The 20414-nt window shown below is 40.2% G+C and overlaps 1 protein-coding gene across 2 annotated transcripts in view; it reads right to left on the bottom strand.

Annotated features, from left to right (window-relative positions):
• Positions 1–6: 6 nt before the first annotated feature.
• The window catches only part of iffo2b (intermediate filament family orphan 2b), a 32641-nt gene continuing 12233 nt past the window's right edge, over positions 7–20414 (bottom strand). The window contains exons 2-8 of one of the 2 annotated variants that reach the window (XM_085274301.1): positions 8697–8757; positions 7253–7348; positions 6178–6348; positions 5163–5311; positions 4553–4718; positions 4312–4410; positions 7–3221 (exon numbers count right to left, since the gene is read on the bottom strand). In XM_085274301.1, coding sequence (XP_085130427.1) covers positions 2988–3221; positions 4312–4410; positions 4553–4718; positions 5163–5311; positions 6178–6348; positions 7253–7348; positions 8697–8757 — 976 coding nt within the window. In that variant the 3' untranslated portion in view covers positions 7–2987. Of the gene's footprint in view, positions 3222–4311; positions 4411–4552; positions 4749–5162; positions 5312–6177; positions 6349–7252; positions 7349–8696; positions 8758–20414 lie in introns of both variants that reach the window. The other variant, XM_085274300.1, reaches the window with a different exon arrangement.

The following is a 20414-nucleotide window of genomic DNA, read 5'->3' on the forward strand; positions in this document are numbered from 1 at the left end:
CCTCTATTTGTATCCAATACACCTTTTATTCCATTTTATCCCAATATCAATTGAGTACATTCATAATTTTGAAACTGAATCAGCCCTCCACCCGCATGAATACATTGTTTCAATAGTTTAAGCAAACAATAATAATAATAATAATAATAAAGAATGTACAAATCCAAACAATAAAAAAACTGAAGTAAATAAAATCAGCTACTTAAAATTGAAACAACAGGATGCAACCTTTGAAGCAAATGAAACACAAAGACCAGTAACAGTAACCACTACAGCTCTGCAGATTCTACCATAGTACGGCTGCTCTTTATCACTCTGCCATGTCTATGAGGTTAATAATGATATTAACAGCAAACACAGGTATGTAGTGTAAAACTTGACAGGACAATTAACACAACCACATAGTCCCGCAGATAAAAACCGCTCGTATAAAACCCCTTTATTAGTATGAAACATTCACATCCACCAGGACCTAATTTACATACATCTAGACCACATACTGTGAGTCGGTCAGCTTAAAAACCTGTTAAGTACACCAAAACATAACAAGGTCTCCAATAAGCAAACAGCACACCATGTATCCCTGGGTTGTTTTTTTTTTAAATAACAGCTACATGTTTTTTGTTTTTGCTCAAGCTACATTCAACAAAGAGAGTTGCTACAGCAGTTTCAACCGATTGAACTACAACCTGCTTCAAAGTGACGGGAAGGTGATAATAATGGTTTGCAAGAATGGCTGACTATTTTTCAAACTGTGGAAAACTGACACTGATCTGTGGTACAAACACTAAGGCTGCGCAACTTTCCCGAGTTAGTAGTACTCAGAGCTTGATATATGTCTTTGTCATGTTACTGTACACGCTTGCTTTGGTTGGCTGGTTAGTGTGATGGCGACAGTGGGGTGAAACACTGTCATTTGTTGTTATGGACTTGCTCTTCCTGCATGTCAAAATGATGCTCTGTGTACAGTCCCAGTAAAACAATGGCTCCTTGATGCTTATCAGGCTGGTTTTATTTATCAGCAATAAGAGTATGATGTTTTCTCTGTGAGCAAGGCTGCTCCCCACTCTTGTATGGGTGTTGTGTTGTGGTAAATAAATGACCCGAAAACATATGGAACTAGTTTAAAAACAGCTGAATATGGCAACATAACTTTGCAGTTAACCCAGAACGATTAAAAACGGTGAAAAAGACACTTTCTTTCTGCCGCGAATACATTTTACAGAGACACTGTCTTGATTAAAAACATAGCGCATTGTCTGCATTGCAGCTTTTTAAAATTCAAAATATAATGTTATTTAAAAAAGACCCAGAGCTCCTTTTACCCCCACAAGCATGCTAAAACAACAAAAGGCCAGTATTTTAACGTTCTGTTTCTGTAAAACTTCAAAATAGAAGTAGCACTTGATCTTTGATCTAGCAAACCGTACATACACTATCATACAAAGAGGTGATAAAAAGATCACTTCTGTCCCCATGCGTCAGTCAGCTTGTGAGTGCGAGACATCTTAATCTGTTGCAGAAAGACAACTACAAAATAAAACAAACACAGAAAAGGCCTCTGGGGTTTACGATCACATGCCTACAGCCCTCTATGCAAGGTCTGATGTTTCTAGCCCCAATACAGGAGAGACAAAGCAGGATGTGCAACCTGACTACAGGACAGCATGAAATAGTCTACAATCAGGAGTATAACCGAAATCACATGTAACAACAAAAACTTCTTCCTACTAAAGCACATGAATGAACTGAATGTATACGTGTTAGACGTATGTGAAAGCGAAGCGCTTTTATGACGTGACCTTTGGTTTTAACTTGTTCGGCTTTGATTACACTGATGATTCATTTTACTCGATAACTTTTAATAGAACTTCTGGATGTGATCCAATTTTAAATGACCCGCCTTAATGTGCACAAAGTGCGCAGGACAGAAACAACGTCTCCTAAACAAAGTAAATCTGAACAGCTTCAGCAGCATAACATCTAACAAATGCTTACAGTGCTTATTGCCATGAATGAAGGTGTCACAAGATGCTGTTCCAGTTTGTTTTACTACTGATGTTGAGGAAAAAAATAAACAACAACAAACGTCTGATACTAAGATTATTTTTATACATAAACACAAGTTCTTAAACTGATATATAGAAAAACACCTGCTTTATTTAAAAGGCTAGTGGTCTTAAGAAAAACAAGGAAGGGTGAAAGCCAGTCCAAACAATAAGGCCAGCTAAATTGCATAGAACTTGAATAGTGCACTGATGCATCAAAAGGCTGTGCTCCTTTCCTCTGTCAGCTTTGGCAAACCCTGCAGAGTTCCCTCAGAAACCAACAGAAAACCCAACACAATTTGTCTCCACTTCTTTTTGTCTCCCCAGCAGAAGACACTTAAATTCCCCAAAACCCCAGTTTAATTTGGATTGCAAGTAGCCCAGCTGGGCTCAAATAATAATATAAAATGTTCAAATTAAGAAGACCCAACATTTTGGAATCTAAAATAAATATTCAAAAATGTAAAAGGTGGATATATTTTTGGTGAATAATGTATTCGTTCTCGACTAAACAAGGAGCACAATATGTACTGTTGTCAATTCCTTTAGAAATAAAGGATCGTAATAGGGTAGAAAAAAACTTCTCGGCCCATTTAAAATATTTCTTCTTCTTATCCCAAAAATGATTTAAAGCTCTGGACGAGGATCCAGCGAGGCAGCAGTGAGGAAGAGAGCACAGCATGGTTTCTTTACGCACTCATTATCTCTTTGCCAAGCAAAGACGTTCCCCCCACCACCACCACTTTCTAAACAACAGAAATAGTATAAAAGCACCAGTTCTGGGTCTGCACCAGTGAGGACGACCGAGAGAACTTTAATTACTAGGTCAAACGGGCCCAGATTTAGATTGGTCCGCCTTTCTAGCCGGGCCTTTAAATCCTGTGATAACCAGGGGCGGGGAGACAAGTGGAGATGGGACAAAGCCCAGCAATGCAGTCATCAACTAACGGCGACTTCAGCTTCTGCGTCCTTGTCCGAAATCTCATCCTGGATCTCGTCTGTGTTCCCTGAGTCGCTGCTGGCCACAGAGCTGACAGAGGGAGAGTTCCTTCCGCCTTTAATCATCCGTCGACAGGTCTCCATCTGAACGTCAAGGCCTCTCTTCATGCTGCACATCTCCATGTACTCATGCAGATGTCTGTTCATGTCACTCTTTGCTGTGGCCAGTTCCATCTGAAAGCATAAAAAACAAGATTCAACACAGAGAAGAAAGAAGTAGAGTAAGGACGAGGCCAAACTAAATGTTTATAGGTGGGTAGAAACCTCTTGAATCATCACCTTGGATTAGCATGTTAAGATGCTAAACCTTGCTAATGACTGTAAAAACAAAGCTGAACTCTCTGGAAATACAATTAAAAATGTCACATTTTCTACTGTTGATGGGGGCAATAAGAAACAGCTACTGCAGTTCGTTCTAAGGCAGGTCCAATTCCAAAGAAGAATGACTTGAAATAATAAAATTAATCAAATCAAAAACTTAGCAAAGTTTATATGTCTTCACCTCATTTGGTCTCAATCAGTCATAACATGCAAGAGCATAAGTTTATAATTGTCTGGTAGCTAAATAAATCAAAGCCAAAGGAATCTTTGCACTTTACTTATCAGGCATGACATTTATGCCTGATAAGGCATGAATCAGCCTTATTCCAAGAATGAATCAGAACTGGGCTGATTCATTCTCTGGGAACCCTGATTGTGCAGATGTGGTGTGTTGCAGTTTTTTATCACATTTTAGACATTTTTTATGTATTTGTAACCTTTCAGTGTCTCATTTAAAGGTAATTTAAGAGAAATTTAGCCACATTTGACTTATTTTGTATCTCTCTTGATTGTTGCCTGCTACCATTTGGTCTAACATACAAAATAAGGCTCCTTTGAGTCACGCTGTCTCTTTCTGGGATATAAATTTAGATCACCACCCAGTGTAAGGTTCATGCAACAGCTGCCCTAAATTAACAGTATTGCTTATTAATAAAATATATTTGAATGTTTCTGTAATGGTTAATCTATTAATGGTTACTGGTTAGGATGTACAAGTTCTTGAAATGAAATGCCATTTTAATGCTAAATTATTATAAATTTTTCTTAATCCTTGAATTTTCCAATTTATTCTTTTAGAAAAACAAGGATAAGAAAAAAAACCTCATTATTATTTTTTGATTAAGATGCCAAATTACAGTTTTTTCCTTTCATTCCTGAGGAGAAAAAATGTTTTAGTGGTTGAATGAGCATGTGTTGTGTGGTCGCTGGTAGGTCCGCCTACCTCGATCTGGCCGATGGTCTCCTGGTACTCCTGCTCTCTGGTCTTAAATAGTGACTCTGTTTCGTCAATGAGGCTGCCAAGGCTTCCATCCTGGGAGTCCTTAGAGAGCACAGACAGAAACCTCATTCATCATGCATGAGTAAATGTCTTATACAGCAGCCACAGCAATGATCTATACTGTGAATTGCATGACTTTAAAAACCCCATGCTGTCAAATCATCTAAATGCACACAGGACTCACTGGATCCGCAGCTTCGCTGGTGCCCTCACGGGGGCAGGTGCTCGTCGGCGCCGCGAGGGTGTATGGCATGTTGTAGTTCGCGAAGTCTTCCCACAGCAAGAGAGTCTCCTCGTTTTCCTCCCACGTCAGACTGTCGCAGTCGTCGTCGATTTCGAACGTCTCACGCCTGGCAACAAAGGAGTTATCTGAACAATGTCTGTGTAGGACAAGGTCAGAGAATGGAAAGGAAAAGAAAGAGAAAGATGGAGGAAAGCATAAAAGCCAACATATTCAGCAAAGGTCATTGGAAACAAAAGAAGTGCTCTTAGGGTAGCCAAAAAAGGGAAGTAGAAGGAACACAGAAGTAGCAAAGGAAAGAGGCAGAAACTGTAATGTTTCTTAAATATTCTAAGTGTTGGTGGTAAATAAATGGCCATATATTTATATCTGTTGTGTTCTGCTGAAGGAGCACACTGACTGTTAGCTGCAAAACTGTGAACACCAGAGGGAGATGAAGGAACATGCCAGAAACTATACTGGCATGCTGAAGGTGCAGAGCTCATTTAATTTGATTCAAAACAAAATACCAGTTTTACTTTTGGTGCATGTATCCATGAAAAGTGTCGCTTACAGCTGGTTAAGCATGCGTTTCATTTCATCCGTGATGTTGAGAGACCCGGGGACCTCCTCCTCTGAAGTACTTGGCTCGGCATCCATCTCTGAATTCTCCTCATCGGACACGGCTTTGCGTTCTTTTCTCTTGCAGCAGGCCATGGCACCCTGAAAAACACAAAGACCGTTTGCATCTACAGAGAACCTAATATATCTCATTAAGCATAATAATGGCAATTTAGAGCACGCAGAAGTCTGTCAAATACTGAGCAAAAGGCCTCATTTTCAGTCATGAGCCTGCACTCATCAGAAGCCAGAAAGACGCAGTGCAAGACATGTATGCTTAAAGTTAATATACAGCTAATAAAATAACGTAGAAATTCATATTTTATAAAAAAAAAAAACTACAGAACAGACTGTGTTTTTCTGCACATGTGCATGTATCTCTTGTTCGCATGCATTTTACAAACATGCATAAATGTTTTACGCTGACAGCAGGCTTCATAAACTCATCTACAGATCAATATTTATTGGCATATAAAAATTGTAAATTGACAAATTTCATTAAAGGTAGGATCGTATATAACATGTGGTACATGAGAAGTCACCAGCTTGGTTCACGGAGGATTTATTCTTGGGCTTCAGCCAGCAATGTCGGCGCAATGTGAAAACCTTGTGTGCAGCGAAAAGTTGGCAGGTCAGCATTTCATCTTTTGTTTATGTGTGTCTGTGTGTGTGCGCGTGCATTCTGTACATAAGTCTTCTCCATGTCTATTTTTACGTGTTTGCATGAGAGCATATTTGCGAACATGCAGCTATGGACCGATGCCCATTTAGGGCGGGGGGTGTCATTCAGTGCATGATCAGCTGAGAAGGAAAGTAACAGTCACCACACAGCGAGCACCTGGCAGATTTCATCTCATCAGTGCCGAATTTCTCCTTCACAATACAATTTAGCTTCTTCCTGCATTTACTATCGGCTCATCTAAGAAACTGGGAGAGAGCAAATGAATCCGGGGCAGATGGACACTTGCCTTCTCAGGAAGCGACCTTGCGGGACTAACGTTGAACATTTTTGACATGTCCTCTGAGTTGCGTTGCTGAGCCACATCGCACAGTTTGGCCGTGATGTCAATCCGCCTGCAGATGTCCATGTCCACCCTCCTGGCTTTCTCCTGAATCTTGGAGTCCAGGTCAGACATTTGCTGTATGAGGACAGAGAGCGGCTCTTTAGATGACGTTCATACCGTCGTGATTATCAGCTGGTGTTAAATTGCGTCCCACATTTCCATGCCGACTCTACCCACACCAACATAACACTGTCATTTTTATCTGAATTATTCATCTCAACAAGCACTTGCAAAATAATGTTAGTGCATTCATCTATGTGCAGTTCAAAAACTATACTTTGGCCTATTTATTATCTAATAAAAAATATGCAAATTCTGGTCTGATAAGTATGCAGAGGCAGACATGGAGCATGGAAATATGGATATTTTTTTCTGAGCAATTATATCCAGAGGCACAAATACAGACTGTCTAACCATTGTAGGGTTTTAACTAATCTATGCCTCCTAAAACATCCTCTACTTCTGCATCACTTACCCTTCTCTTAATGCAAATAACAGGGAGTAATGTAAAGCACACAAAAAGAGACAAAGAATTGAAAATCCATGAATGGCAAAGTAAACAGAAGCAGGCTAAACAACAGTATTTTACAAAACAAAAACAGCATGTGCATATATTTATCCCCAAGCAATTGCGAGCTGTGACGTGCCCCCCTGCAGTTTATCACAAGTGAACTGTATATCAGTCTGAGCAGACTTGCCAGGGAACAATACAGTGCTGCACAGAACAGGAAGTGCTCTGGATCTACAGCTGCTGTCTGAGCTATTTCAGGAATATTGTCTTGGATGATTTATAGTATTTTATATATCACAGATATATATATAAATTTTATACCTGTATGCTACAGGAGGGGTCATGCAGGGAAGTAACTGTCAATGTTGTCAACTCTTGAACACTAACCTGATTTATTTAAGTTTGGGAGCCAACACAGTGAAAGGAAAACTGATAATGACTTCACCCTGGTGCTAAACGAACACTTACGTCACTCATGAGACTCTTGAAGACCACAAGTTCAGCCTTCAGTCTGTCCACTTTCTCATTAAGATCATCCTGAACCTCTCCTGCCTCCTGGGCGCTCTGAAAAGGATGTCACAGAGAAGAAAGCAAGACCAGGAGGTTTATATTTGCATGATCAAACATTTGCTTTCACTTGAGGCTATTTGCATTTTAGGATATTGACCACAGTGTATAAGGACAGGAAACTAGATAAACTGACTAACAATTTAAGAACCTTATTTACTCAGATAAAGGGACTGACACCATTCTCCTGCCTACAGCCAGCTTACTGGCTCAAAAAGAATCCATGAATTTACTGTACCTACAAGCACCACAAAGTTGTTATTTTATTCCGGCCTTTATGTGCTGTACTACTATTTCCCAGTCTCATCCTCACTGTATATTTTCAGGTAGAGCACAAGAAGCACACAGTGTGGGAGTAGGATAATTTTTATTTTTCATCTATCTCTCAGCAAACAAATAAATAACAGTATTTTCCAAAATGTCAACCCATCCATTTAAACTCTGCACTGGTAGTTATACCTGTTTTTGAACATTACGTTCACTACTCGTATAGTATTTTCTTAAAATCTCACAAACCCACAAAGATGACTATTTAGCAAGTAGAACTGAAAGGCTAACAGTTAAGCCCGCCTTGGTTTAATTCACCACCAGAGGAGTACCAGCTTTTGTTTCTGTGTAGCATACAGCCCTCTGGCTCTGGGCCCTGAATATAAATGGTGCTTTTGCACAGAATTTACTGCCTTTGCAGAAATCCCCACCTCTTATGCATACAGCGACATCAGCCTGTGTGCTCTAAAAGGTTAAAGCCCCTAGAGGGATACCACTCCACCTCTCTATCTGGGATTTTGCTGACCCAGAATCTAAGACATACACGGATGCTGTCCCAGATCGATTTGCGCAAAAGCCGAAAAAAGCAATGGATGCCAGCTGGTTGAGACACTAACAGTAGCTGGGACTGTGTGTGTTGCAGTGTCAATAGAGCCTCAAGGTGTGACACTTTAAATTGATTTTACCTCTACATGTATTCCTTTCAACTCCTCTGAGCAGAAACATAATGGTGGAGTGTTGGTGATATTTGACGTTCGTATCTATATCAAGGCCAGCAGGCTCTTCTTGATGGGTTTGTAATCAGGTTTTTCTAATCTGACAACCAATCAAGCATCCTCCTGGTTATAGCTGCTTCTAGTCCAGCTGTGCTCACACAGCATAACACTGTATGTTTATGGATGTGTTGTATAGCAGTTTTGCAAATGCAAATGCATGCATGCACATGCCATTTTCCAGATTATTTTATATATTCCCGTCTGCATGTACTAAATTGTCCTTACCAAGCCATCAAATAGCTGTGCATCAGTATGTTAGTAGAATATATGTTATTGTTTGTGTGTTCTTAGTGTTTCCCAACCTGCTGCAGGGATGTCACCGTTGACTCCAGCTGCTCTCGTTTGGACAGCTCCTCCTCCCATCTGCAACACAGAGCACAGAGGTGGGTCAGTTACCGTCGGCCTGTCCCCAGGGGCCCAGCAGACAGTGTAATGGTACTTTTGTGGAGTTAATACTCCCATCTCTGATTACAAAACGTCCTTGACAGACTGGGACCACACCCACAACCCACACACCATCCCACCACCCCATTTTTCGATCTTTTGTCTCCTTCTTCTTTAAACAGTGTCTTTACAACCACGCTGCTTCAATGAAGACAATAAGGAAGAACTGAGTCCCATCCTTCTACAAACACTGCTCGTGAATAGTCTTTGAAACATGACTGACATGCCACCATGCTTCAGTGCTGTCCCAAGTCAATCCCAAGTTTGTGAAGTCAGAAATGTGTTTTAATGTTTCTAATGTTTGGTCATTATACATTTGAAGACACTTATCAACACTTACTGAAATTCCAAAATGTATTAAAGATAAGCTGGGCTGAATTCACACCAAACAATCTAGGCCGATAAGTCACGCTTGTGCTTAGGAGAAAAAAATATGATGTTTAGCAGACATAAAAGAACATTTTGCTCAATAACAACCTCATGGTCAAATTATTTTCCACCTGTCTGCTATTAATGACTTTGCAGCATTCAGTGCCAATAAACCTACAAATGGTGACTCTACCATCACACCAACTGCCACTGCCATCTATAGAGTCACACCACCAGTGCTGCTAAAAATAAACCACCAGACCCCCCCTGTTAGCTGAAAGCTATGATTAGCAATGCAGGTCTTTCCTCCCTTCCTCTGTCTCTCTCGTCATATAACTCTTCCGCACCATGGCAGCTCTGTATAAACAAAATCAGGAGCCTGCTCAATTTGCAGTATGAAGCTATTGCACACAAAGCACAGGAGGCTCAGGCTACTGCGTCGGTCAGTTCAGCGTCCTACTAATACCCACTGTTCTTGTGCCCCAGGATGAGAGACAGCAGATATGCTGAGTCACAGATGCTTTCCAAAAGCCACTCAGAATGAACAAGACACTCATTCAGGAATATGAAGTAGCTGCACAGTATGAGACACTGTGGGCCACAGAGGAGGATAAAAACAGGAGGGGATTTCTGTGAGGTTGTGCGAGAGACCGAATAAGCCAGTGGGAAGAGCGGTGTAAGCAGCACATGCCTAACCATACATGTTTACTGTAAGAGAGAAAGCTGACATGGGATGAACACTGCTTCATTGTGGGTTAGATCATCTATAGCCTTCACAATGGAGAAGCACACCACAGCCAAAAGTCAGAACATGCGTCACTAGAGATTCACTTTTCCAACAAAATAGGCCTTGTTTCCATTCAGGATCCAGTGAACGTACACTGTCTAATTAGAGAGAAGTATTCCCTGGCAGGGCGTGCCAGCATGCTTCGTGATTGAAGCCTTGTTGTTCTAAAAAATGCTGGCAGTGGTGTTTACTGTGTCCACAACACTCTGCCCGTCTGCAGCAGAACTCTGGCTAAGGTCAGTGAGGTTCACAACTGCATCACATCCTCTGCAGACACAACAGCACCTGCATTACGCGCTGTCTTACTTGTGTTGTCACTTCCTGAATGCACACTAGAACCTTTTCATTCAGACTGTTGGTGAAATCATGGGAATATAGGATTCCCTTGATTTATAGGAGTAAATCAAGGAAATACATTTTTCAAAGCTATATATCACCTATCAAAGTTGCTTCCACATTATTTGGAGCCATTACAAATCACCGGTCCATAAAAGTACACCTCACCGACCTCAGACACCATCATTGTAAGCTTCTAGATAAAAATGGCTAACCCAAACAAAGCTGACATTCCAGCAAAGTTACTTCATCTGACCCGTCTGCCATAGCTGTGGCTCTGCTTTTCATGTTCCTTTGGCATGACTTAATCAAGATGAACACCGGGAGTCTCCTTACAAGGACAAAGACAGCAGGAGGATTAGAGTCTGTGTCAGCTCATGCACATCTGTTTACTGCCAGACACAGGCTCTGAATAAATTAAAAGGTATGCTGTTACAGATGTGTTTATTCTGCTGAGAACGTCAGCTTGAATTTTAGCAATATATCAAAGAGATTTCATTTCTGTCATATTCTGACATCTGAGATTTGCCAGTATTATTCTGATTTTAGGACCATTCTTTGGACATATATATATACATATATACATATACATATATACATATATACATATACATATATACATATACATATATATATATACATATATACATATATATATATACATATATATATACATATATATATACATATATATATATACATACATATACATACATATACATATATATACATATATATATACATACATACATACATACATACATACATACATACATACATACATACATACATACATACATACATACATAGATAGATAGATAGATAGATAGATAGATAGATAGATAGATAGATAGATAGATAGATAGTAGGGGTGCAACGATACACAAAATTCAGGTTCGGTACTTTGGTGTCACGGTTCGATATTTTTTCGATACAAAAAAAATGTTCATGCCTTTTTAATTTGTCATTTATTAAAATTGTAAATATATAGTTTAACTCAAAAGTACAGTTTTTAAATTTAATGTTGCTGAAACAAAAGTAATTAAAAAAATAAATATATCTCAGGGCTCTCAAAATTTCAAAATCCCTGGTAGCCCTTTGGGCAGGGACTCTTCAGTTTTTGGTAAGGCAAGGCAAGGCAAGTTTATTTGTATAGCACAATTCAACAACAAGGTGATTCAAAGTGCTTTACAGAGACATTAGAAACAAGAACAAATAAAAAATTGATTAAAACAAGCCCAAAATAAATTTAAGTAGCCCGAATAAAAAAGAGAGCAATTTTTTGATTGATGTTTTGTTTCCTTTACAATATTATACATTAAAGTATAATATTGTAAAGAAAACAAAACATTAGTCAAAAAATTGTTGAAAAACAAATTACAACATTGTATAAAAAATTACAATCATCAACTCAAATACTTGGTTCTAATTGAACAGAAATTTCTATGAACTTGTAAGAACTGTGTAGGACATGAATCAGTCTGTGTCAGATCCTGAATTTGAAATTTCCACTGAAGTCACGGGTGAGAGACAAGTGGAACCAAGATCTAGGCCATTTGCTTTTTGAAGTTTGCAAAGACGGCTAAATTTTGCCAGTGGTAGTTCACTCTTTGCAACATAGTACGCTGTTCTAAACAGATTTTTCAGGTTTATTTTTAGTATGTTATTTGCAATTGGTGTTTGTTCTGGGAAAGATATTGCAGACTGAGCAATAATGCATTTCTTGCATTTCTCATGGGTTCTAATGGGGGCCTTTCTTAAAATGACTGGTCCCAGTAACAAAGGCGCTTGTCGACTCAGAAATCGAGAGAAAACCAACAACACACCCGGCAGAACATTATGTTATTTACACGGGTGCACATAAGTGGTCCGCATGTGCGCATTCGCTGTCAAAATAAAAGACGCGCACCAGATAAGAAGTTGCAACGCGCGTTTGCGTCCATATAAAAAGCACTGTTTTTGTCCGCTAGAGTGGGATTTTCACGGCACATTCCGCACCACATCTCTGTGCGTTCATCATTTGTTTGAAGCCAGCTCTCCCCCTGCAACCACTTTTCCGAGAATACGCGCTTCTTTTGTGGTTCGGACTCCTTCTGACATTTGTTTGGAGGTGGAGGAACACCAAAGTAATTGCTTAAAGGAGCTTCTTCGACATCTTTAAGAGTTCTAAACAAATGTCTGTCCTCCTCCAGAAAATCTTATGTATGCAAACACGCGTTGCAACTTCTTATCTTGTGCGCGTTTTTTTTTTTTTTTTGACAGCGAATGCGCAGCTGCGGACCACTTATGTGCAGCCCCGGTTATATAGCTCGTCATATTGCAGCCACAGAAATTCTTTTGTCCATGAAACCATAAAGCTGCACTTTCTTTTTGCCTTATAGTCTGATTTGTCATAACTTTTCCGTTTTGTGGTAAGCTTTTCTTTGGCTGTCACTTCTTCACCCTGACCTGTCTCATTTGGCTCAGCAGAACTAAAATATATATCCTGCTGCTTTTACACACGCACACATAACGGTCAGCGATTCTCTGCGCGATCAACCTCTCATATGTTTAAGCTTGCTGCGGGAGATTTCACTTGTCATGTTTGCATAGTAAGCTAACGATTGATAAGACGATGTCAGAGGAATTGGTGCGCAAATTATCATCACTCACCAATCAGTGCTGTCGCTCTCTATACACAGTTCGCGCGATTGCAAAGTGAAAGCAAAAAACGAGCGCAAATTCAAACGCGATTTCAATATGTCACATATTGACAGTGGCTCATCGATGCCAATGACATAATTACCCAGCTACATTTCCGAAAGAATGCAAAAGCATTGACATATATTTTCCTTCCTACAATAGCCCGACGGGCAGGGCAGAGATAGATTTTGGTAGCCCGACTGGAAAAATCGCTAGCCCCAGGATGTCGGGCTAGCGATTTTGCAAGCCATGTATCTGATTGAGGAATCACTCATCTTTGGAAAAGAGAGTTTATTACAGAGAAATGGCTCTTTCCAAAATAAAAGCTATACTATACGCTTCTTCTGGGCTATATTCTCAGCAGCATATTGTAGCGGGTCAGGGCTGTTCGGGGTTCTGTTTGTACAGTTATGTTTTGTTTATGTTGCCATAGTGACGGGTGACGCCCTCTCGCTGCGACGGTGTGTCCTTCCGGGGTCAGAGGGCGCCCTGTGTGTTGTTGTTGTTGCTATGCGGTTGCCGCGCTGAGCAGTTAGCTAGCGGCAGTGTTCTTCTGCAGATGTCAATAAACGGCTGTGCTGCTTGGCTAGCTCACGGGAAGCAAGACCAAACGACACCTCCGTCTCCTCCTTGTCTGAGCTTGCCACATTGGTGTCAGAAGTGGGATGATGGTAGCACCCCATGTTCTGACCCGAGTGACTTTTCTCCCGCCGGTCGTGACCGGCCGGTGCGCCAAAAGAAGGCACTTGGACATTTGCAGGACTTTGTGTGGGGTAATGGGGTCGTTGGGGACGACTGACGCCTTAGGTGGGGGCTATGTAGCGGGTCAGGGCTGTTCGGGATTCTGTTTGTACAGTTATGTTTTGTTTATGTTGCCATAGTGACGGGTGACGCCCTCTCGCTGCGACGGTGTGTACTTCCGGGGTCAGAGGGCGCCCTGTGTGTTGTTGTTGTTGCTGTGCGGTTGTCGCGCTGAGCAGTTAGCTAGCGGCAGTGTTCTTCTGCAGATGTCAATAAACGGCTGTGTTCCCTGGCTAGCTCACGGGAAGCAAGACCAAACGACACCTCCGTCTCCACCTTCTCTGAGCTCGCCACAATATTAAACATATCAGGTCCCCATAAGGAGAATCATGTGCTAACGGCTGTCTAAATGACTCGGATAAAGTTTGTAGCATGCTTGTTGTTTTTGTCTGCTTCCACTTGTCTTTGCACTAGGATGATGTTGGCGTAAATGTGCAGTCATATTCGTTGTGTTCCCACTAGTGCTGTCAGCGTTAATCTCGTTGAAATGACGTTAACGCCACAACACGGCAAATCTCCGTTAACGAGCTACCCCTGATCGCCCCGTGCGTGAGGCTAGACGGCCAACACGTTAACGAGCTAACTGCGCTAACACACTAGTTCCCACCCATGTAATTGACCATTGCGTGGCACATCCAACATACTGTTTTACTTTAGTCCATGACTTGCTTACCTTCAGGGTCATACGTCACATGAAAACCAAAATAATTCCAAACGCCAGATCTGAATGAGGGTGGGGGAGGTTCAATTTGCCATTTTGCAAGGAGAGCTTAACTTCTGTCTCGCTAGCTTGCCCTGTGCTCTTCCTTCTGATGATGCTGTCTAGGGCTGCTCGATTATGGCAAAAATGATAATCACGATTATTTTCACTGAAATTGAGATCACGATTATTTAACGATATTTATTTAACCCTTTAAGACCTACTATAGAACCAAGTCCACCAGAGCTTATATTATTTTTTTTACATGCTGTAGTGCCATTTGTGGGAGCATTTCAAGTTGCTATACATCAATACAACTGTTATAGCCCATATTTTAATAATATGTATGCATTAAGTCCATAGTAATTACATAAATTGCAAAAAAAGTGCAATAAACTACAAAAAAAATTGAAAATCGCTTTTGTTTTGTTTACATATATTTCTACTTGGAGAAATTTAAGAGGTTTATCCCTCAAAACTTTAAACACAATAAAGTTGCAAAAAATAGTTTCCCACCACAGGAAATTTATTTTGAGTGTCTTCATAGTTTTATTTTGGAGATACAGCAATTTTTATATACTGCAGGAAAAACAAAAAACAATCCTATGATGCAAATTTGCAAAGAAAACAGCATGTGCATCATTTCACTGTGGGAAGTGTTACGAACAGCTGATAGGAACGGCAAAGCGTGTTTCTGGAATATTATGTTTTTGTTCCTGCAAGCGCTTTTTATGCAATTTTTGCAAAGCTATATGTGGAACGAGACCGAGGACAAGCTGATGGCATCAGATGTAAGTACAACTCCTCCGGTTTCATATGCAAAACAAATTATTGCACTAGCTTACACGGTTCAGGTTCTACAGGGATTTAAAAATAGTTACGCAAAACGGAGTGTGCTGCCCTGACCGGCTTTAAAGGGTTAACAATGACTTTAAAAAAATAATATAAAATAGTGTGCAACACCACTGAAGTTTTTTTTTTTTAAACTCTCTTTTCAACCAACGGCAGTCACTCTCCAAATAACTTCTGCTTAGCTTTCTGAGCTTCCCTCGGGTCCTCTTAATCAGCGGTCTCCAACCTTTTTTGCGCCACGGACCGGTTTATGCCCGACAATATTTTCACCGACCGGCCTTTAAGGTGTCGCGGATAAATTAGGGAGGGGCTAATAATCGGCTCAGTCATTTTTAATGATCGTTGAAAGCCCAGATCGTAATCGTGATTAAAATTCGATTAATTGAGCAGCCCTAATGCTGTCTGTGTTGGCTCAGTGGATCTGCACTCGACAGTGCAGCCTAGGCGGAGTAGTCAAACGCAGATTCACTGAGCGCTCAACACAGACAGCATCGTCAGAAGGAAAGTTGATAAAATAAATTACAAATTTTGTATTGTTCGATACATATGCGTACCGAACCGAAAGCACTGTATCGAACGGTTCAATATCGATACGAGTATCGTTGCACCCCTAATAGATAGATAGATAGATAGATAGATAGATAGATAGATAGATAGATAGATAGATAGATAGATAGATAGATAGATAGATCTATATCTATCTATATCTATAATGTGAGAGTAGAAAATATTTTCTGCATGCAAGTTTCACTTCGCTTAGCCATTAAAAGCACTCTACACTGGTGCTTTGGCATCAGTGTCAAGAGTTTAATTATGTTAAGTAAGATTTCATTCAGTCCAAAGATGTGCAGTGGGGTGAATGCCCATATGGGTGAATGTGGGTGGGAATCTGAGTGTGAATGGTTGTTTGTCTCTATATGTTAGCCCTGTGACAGACTGGTGACCAGTCCTGGGTGTACCCTGCCTCTCGTCCTATGGTAGCTGGCATAGCCTCCAGCTCCCCCGCAACCCTGCAAAGGATCAGTAGAAGAGAATGAATGGATGGATGGAAGATTTCATTCTATCTAATCTAATAACATAGAGTAATATAAATCAGCACTACATGCTTTTTGCACTGGAGTAGAACATTTTTAAAAAGTTGCTTGATTCTTCGTGATTCATGTAAATCAGTGATTTAAGAGAATACTGCAGTGTGGTACTGAAAGAGGAACCTGAAGTGTATCACATCAAACAGACATTTCTCATATGTTTGTCTGTTGAACAACAGCTTGCCAAATAACCCTCCCTGCCTTGTGTGGTGTGTCTGGGAGTTACATTTGCACGCAAATTGCCTCAGTGTTTTCCCACTACAGCGCCCGAGGACACGGAGCATGCACCCATCCAAGTCTTGATCCGCACCTGATTCTTTGTAACAATAGTGCTCAAGGTGATAGTTTTATGCCACTCGTAGTGATTTACTGGTGAAACTGTCAGAGTGAAAATAATTGGAGGTGACTATCCAAAGATTATTATCTTAATGATTAAATGTTCATCAGAAAGGTCCTAAACACTTATGCAACAGGCGGTAACTATTAAAGAGAGCATGGAATATGCAGTAAACACCAAAGAGAGCATAGGGAAAACTTTGAGGTGTGGTTGCATATCATACCACAAAGCCTCCGTCGTTCATCGCAAATAAAGTTTTAGTTCAGCCAACACCCTGTTTCAAGTATGTGATATACTGGAAAGTGTTTGTGTGTGGAAGCTTTAAGAAACCAGGCAACAAATTACAGACTTAAGCACCAATTCTACATATTAGAGCAGATTAAAATCCTGCTATTCAGAATATTTTTCTGAAGTCAAAAGCGGCTTGCTCTTTTGTTTCATAATCTTTCTTCTATGTTAGGTCTATATATCACTTGAAAACTGGTATATATAAGAGGGAGACTTCGAAATTAGTAAAAATGTGTTTCTCAAAGATGCAACACATAGAAATGTGCCAGTGATTTACAAAAAGATATGTTGGTCTGACTGAATTCCTGTATGTTTAGCACAATATTATCTAAAACAATTAAGTAATTGAATTGTGAAAACTATAAATCACATTCCTTCTTTATTAATAAAGTTTAAATGTATAAGGGCACAAATCAGTGTCTGCTTTCTCAACTAACTCCGCAAAGGGGAACCTTAGGCGAAACTCTATTAAGAGATTTTAATGGCACAGTGACAATAAATTCTCACGCGAGCGGAGAGAGAAAAGCAGGAAGCCCTGCATGATAACAGAGTGAGGGATCAATACATGGGACTACGTGCAGGACAAACACTTAGCCATTTAGTTGAGCTGCTTGTATGAAATGAGGCCGCTGACAGCTTTGATAAATCATGTCTAAACGTCCTGAGTACTTGTGATTCCTCCGGTGGACAGCTAGAGGTGTCTATGCGATGTCTTCTAGATGACACAACCATTCGCCATTTTCATTAACATTGAATCAGCAGGCTAGTGTCTCTACATTATTCCCCCCCCCCCCCGAAAATTGCCCTGACAGGATCAGCTTCCTGGGAAGACATGACTATATCGCAGTTATGCAAAATAGAGAGAACAATGTGATCTTCGTTACTCTGTCACTGGGATCATCGACTAAGTTTGGTGATACTCTGTAATCTATAGCTTCCCCAGACTCCACTGAGAGACATATGTGGGGTGCAAATGAAGCAGTTGCATGAAATGGATCAGGGCCAGCACGTAAAGCAGCTCAGAGGCCCACTGACGACAAGACACCACTGCAAGGTTGAGGCGCGTTTCATTTCTGTGTTCCAATTAACCACCTTCCTCTCTGACCTCAGTACATGTCAAGAACACACACACACGCTTATTTGTCTTCTACTGTCATGTAAGCTGTGCACAGAGAGGCCCGTTGCTCACTGACTGGTGATTTTTCTGTTTCTGTGTCTTAAATATAGCCCTCCTAACCCAGACAGGGCACAGAAACCAGCAGGAGCCACCAGTGTTGCTAAGTGACCACAGATGAACATGCTTATGTTTTACAGGAAACACAGCATGTTTCAGTTCTTTTGATTTCTCAGAATCTTTTTTTCATAAGAGGGGTTTTGTTGTTTTCACTTTTTTTGTCACTGATTTTTTTTAATTACATGTTGTGATGGATTATCTTCTCCTCCTCCTTGAATATGTTTATATTTTTTTATAGGTAAGATTTAAAAAAATGTAAAAGTTCTAGTTTTCCACTTGTTGTCCTTGCAGGGACTATTTAATTTATTAAAGTGAATCACAGTTACAGCCCTGACAGAGGACGAAGACTCTACATCCATGATGTTGTCTTAAGCAGTGCTCTGTGCTCAAAAACAATGCCTGCTAACCTGACGATGATGCTAACAATACTGACGCTAGCATGCTGAGCTGGTATAACATACAGTGTTTCCATGCTAAGATTTTTAATTAGTACTCAATGCAAGCTATAAGATGAGCCTGAGAGGACTGCCATTATGCTGTAGTTATTAAATTAGCTGAACATTTTTAAAACCCTGAGGACCACAAATCTATGTACCAAATGTAAACGCTGGTTTATTAAAAACTAACTGACAAATAAAATCCTACAACACATATTTAATAATAATCAGCTACAAAAGCACATGGATGAATGGATGAACGATTCAAATGATTTGGGTAGGTACCCCTCATGAATCCAAAAGACATCAGATGGTGTCTTGTGGTGTCTGATCATGTAGGGTCTGATGCAGGGACACTGGTAGCAGATATTTTTGGTCCCATGGGTTTTGGTGTGGGATTGCTGGATTGAAAGGTTAAGTGTTTGGAGATCTGTCTTGGGGTATTTGTCATGTTCCTTGAGCAGGGGCGTGGGAGCAGTGGGTTTCTTCTGCTTGGTTTAGATGATTTAGATGATTCTTACGCTATTTTTGTGAGCACTACGAAGTTTTTGGACATATAGTACCTCTCACTGAGATAAGCACATTTCTCTGAGTTTATTCAACTTCAAATTATGTTAATCGTCTGGCAATGATAATTTTAACACTCCATTTTCTTTTAGTACAGTTGTTTATTTTAAGTTAAATATCTTCCGGTCTGTCTGGGAATACAAAAACAGACAAAAGACAATGATGAAGCCGAAATCCACCTAAAAAATAAATAGAAACAACCTTTATGCCAAATTGGTCTTAAATGTACTTTGGAGAGAGTGAGAGGTCTGAATGATCACACCAAATTAGGGCTGCAGCTACTGATTATTTTAGTAATCAAGTAATCCATCAATTATTCCATTGATTATTTGTGTAACAGGATAAGAAATACCTTTGTCTTGTTAATAAGCAATAATAAATATTCAAAAGAGAACAAAAACACCGTTCTTTCAAAATCTAAAAATCTAAAATAGACTAAGGCATAAATGTACCTTTACTCTGTCTTCTTGAAAAGCTTTCTGACATAAACAGGAGGCACGTATTTGTGCTGCTGAAAACAGATGACATGATGGTCTAGATGTTAATAATTAATATAAATAATAATTCAGTGTTCCACCTACTAACCCTCAGGTCCGTGGCTCAGAGTTTAATGGCCCATGTACATTTTATTGGCTTGTATAAAAAAGCTTTTATTTCTATATTTTTGAAACATTTATGCAGTTGAATTAATGCAATATTTTATAGTATTTCACTTTCAATCTGAAAAATGTTACAAGAGCCTTGAAGTTAATATGGTCTAGTGCAGCGGTCCCCAACCCCCGGGCCTCGGACCGGTACTGGTCCGTGAGTCGTTTGGTACCGGGCCGCGAGAGTTGAGGCTCAGGTGTGAAATGTATGGTTTTCAGGGTTTTTATCGGTTTTCAGCGCTATTTTGTTATCATTTTTATCGTTAACTCAGTTTTCCTGGGTCTTTTCACGTGTTATGAATAAATGTTTTTTTTTTCGGTACCGGTACTAGTTTTATTTTGTTGTATTTATCCGCGACACCTTAAAGGCCGGGCATAAACCGGTCCGTGGCGCAAAAAAGGTTGGGAACCGCTGGTCTAGTACACCCGATGGCCCCCTTTAGATTCACCC

Source organism: Mchenga conophoros, linkage group LG5 (genome assembly GCF_057382185.1).
Source record: "Mchenga conophoros isolate Kocher_MC1m ecotype Shallow Benthic linkage group LG5, M_conophoros_male_GT1.1, whole genome shotgun sequence".
Lineage (NCBI taxonomy): Eukaryota > Metazoa > Chordata > Actinopteri > Cichliformes > Cichlidae > Mchenga > Mchenga conophoros.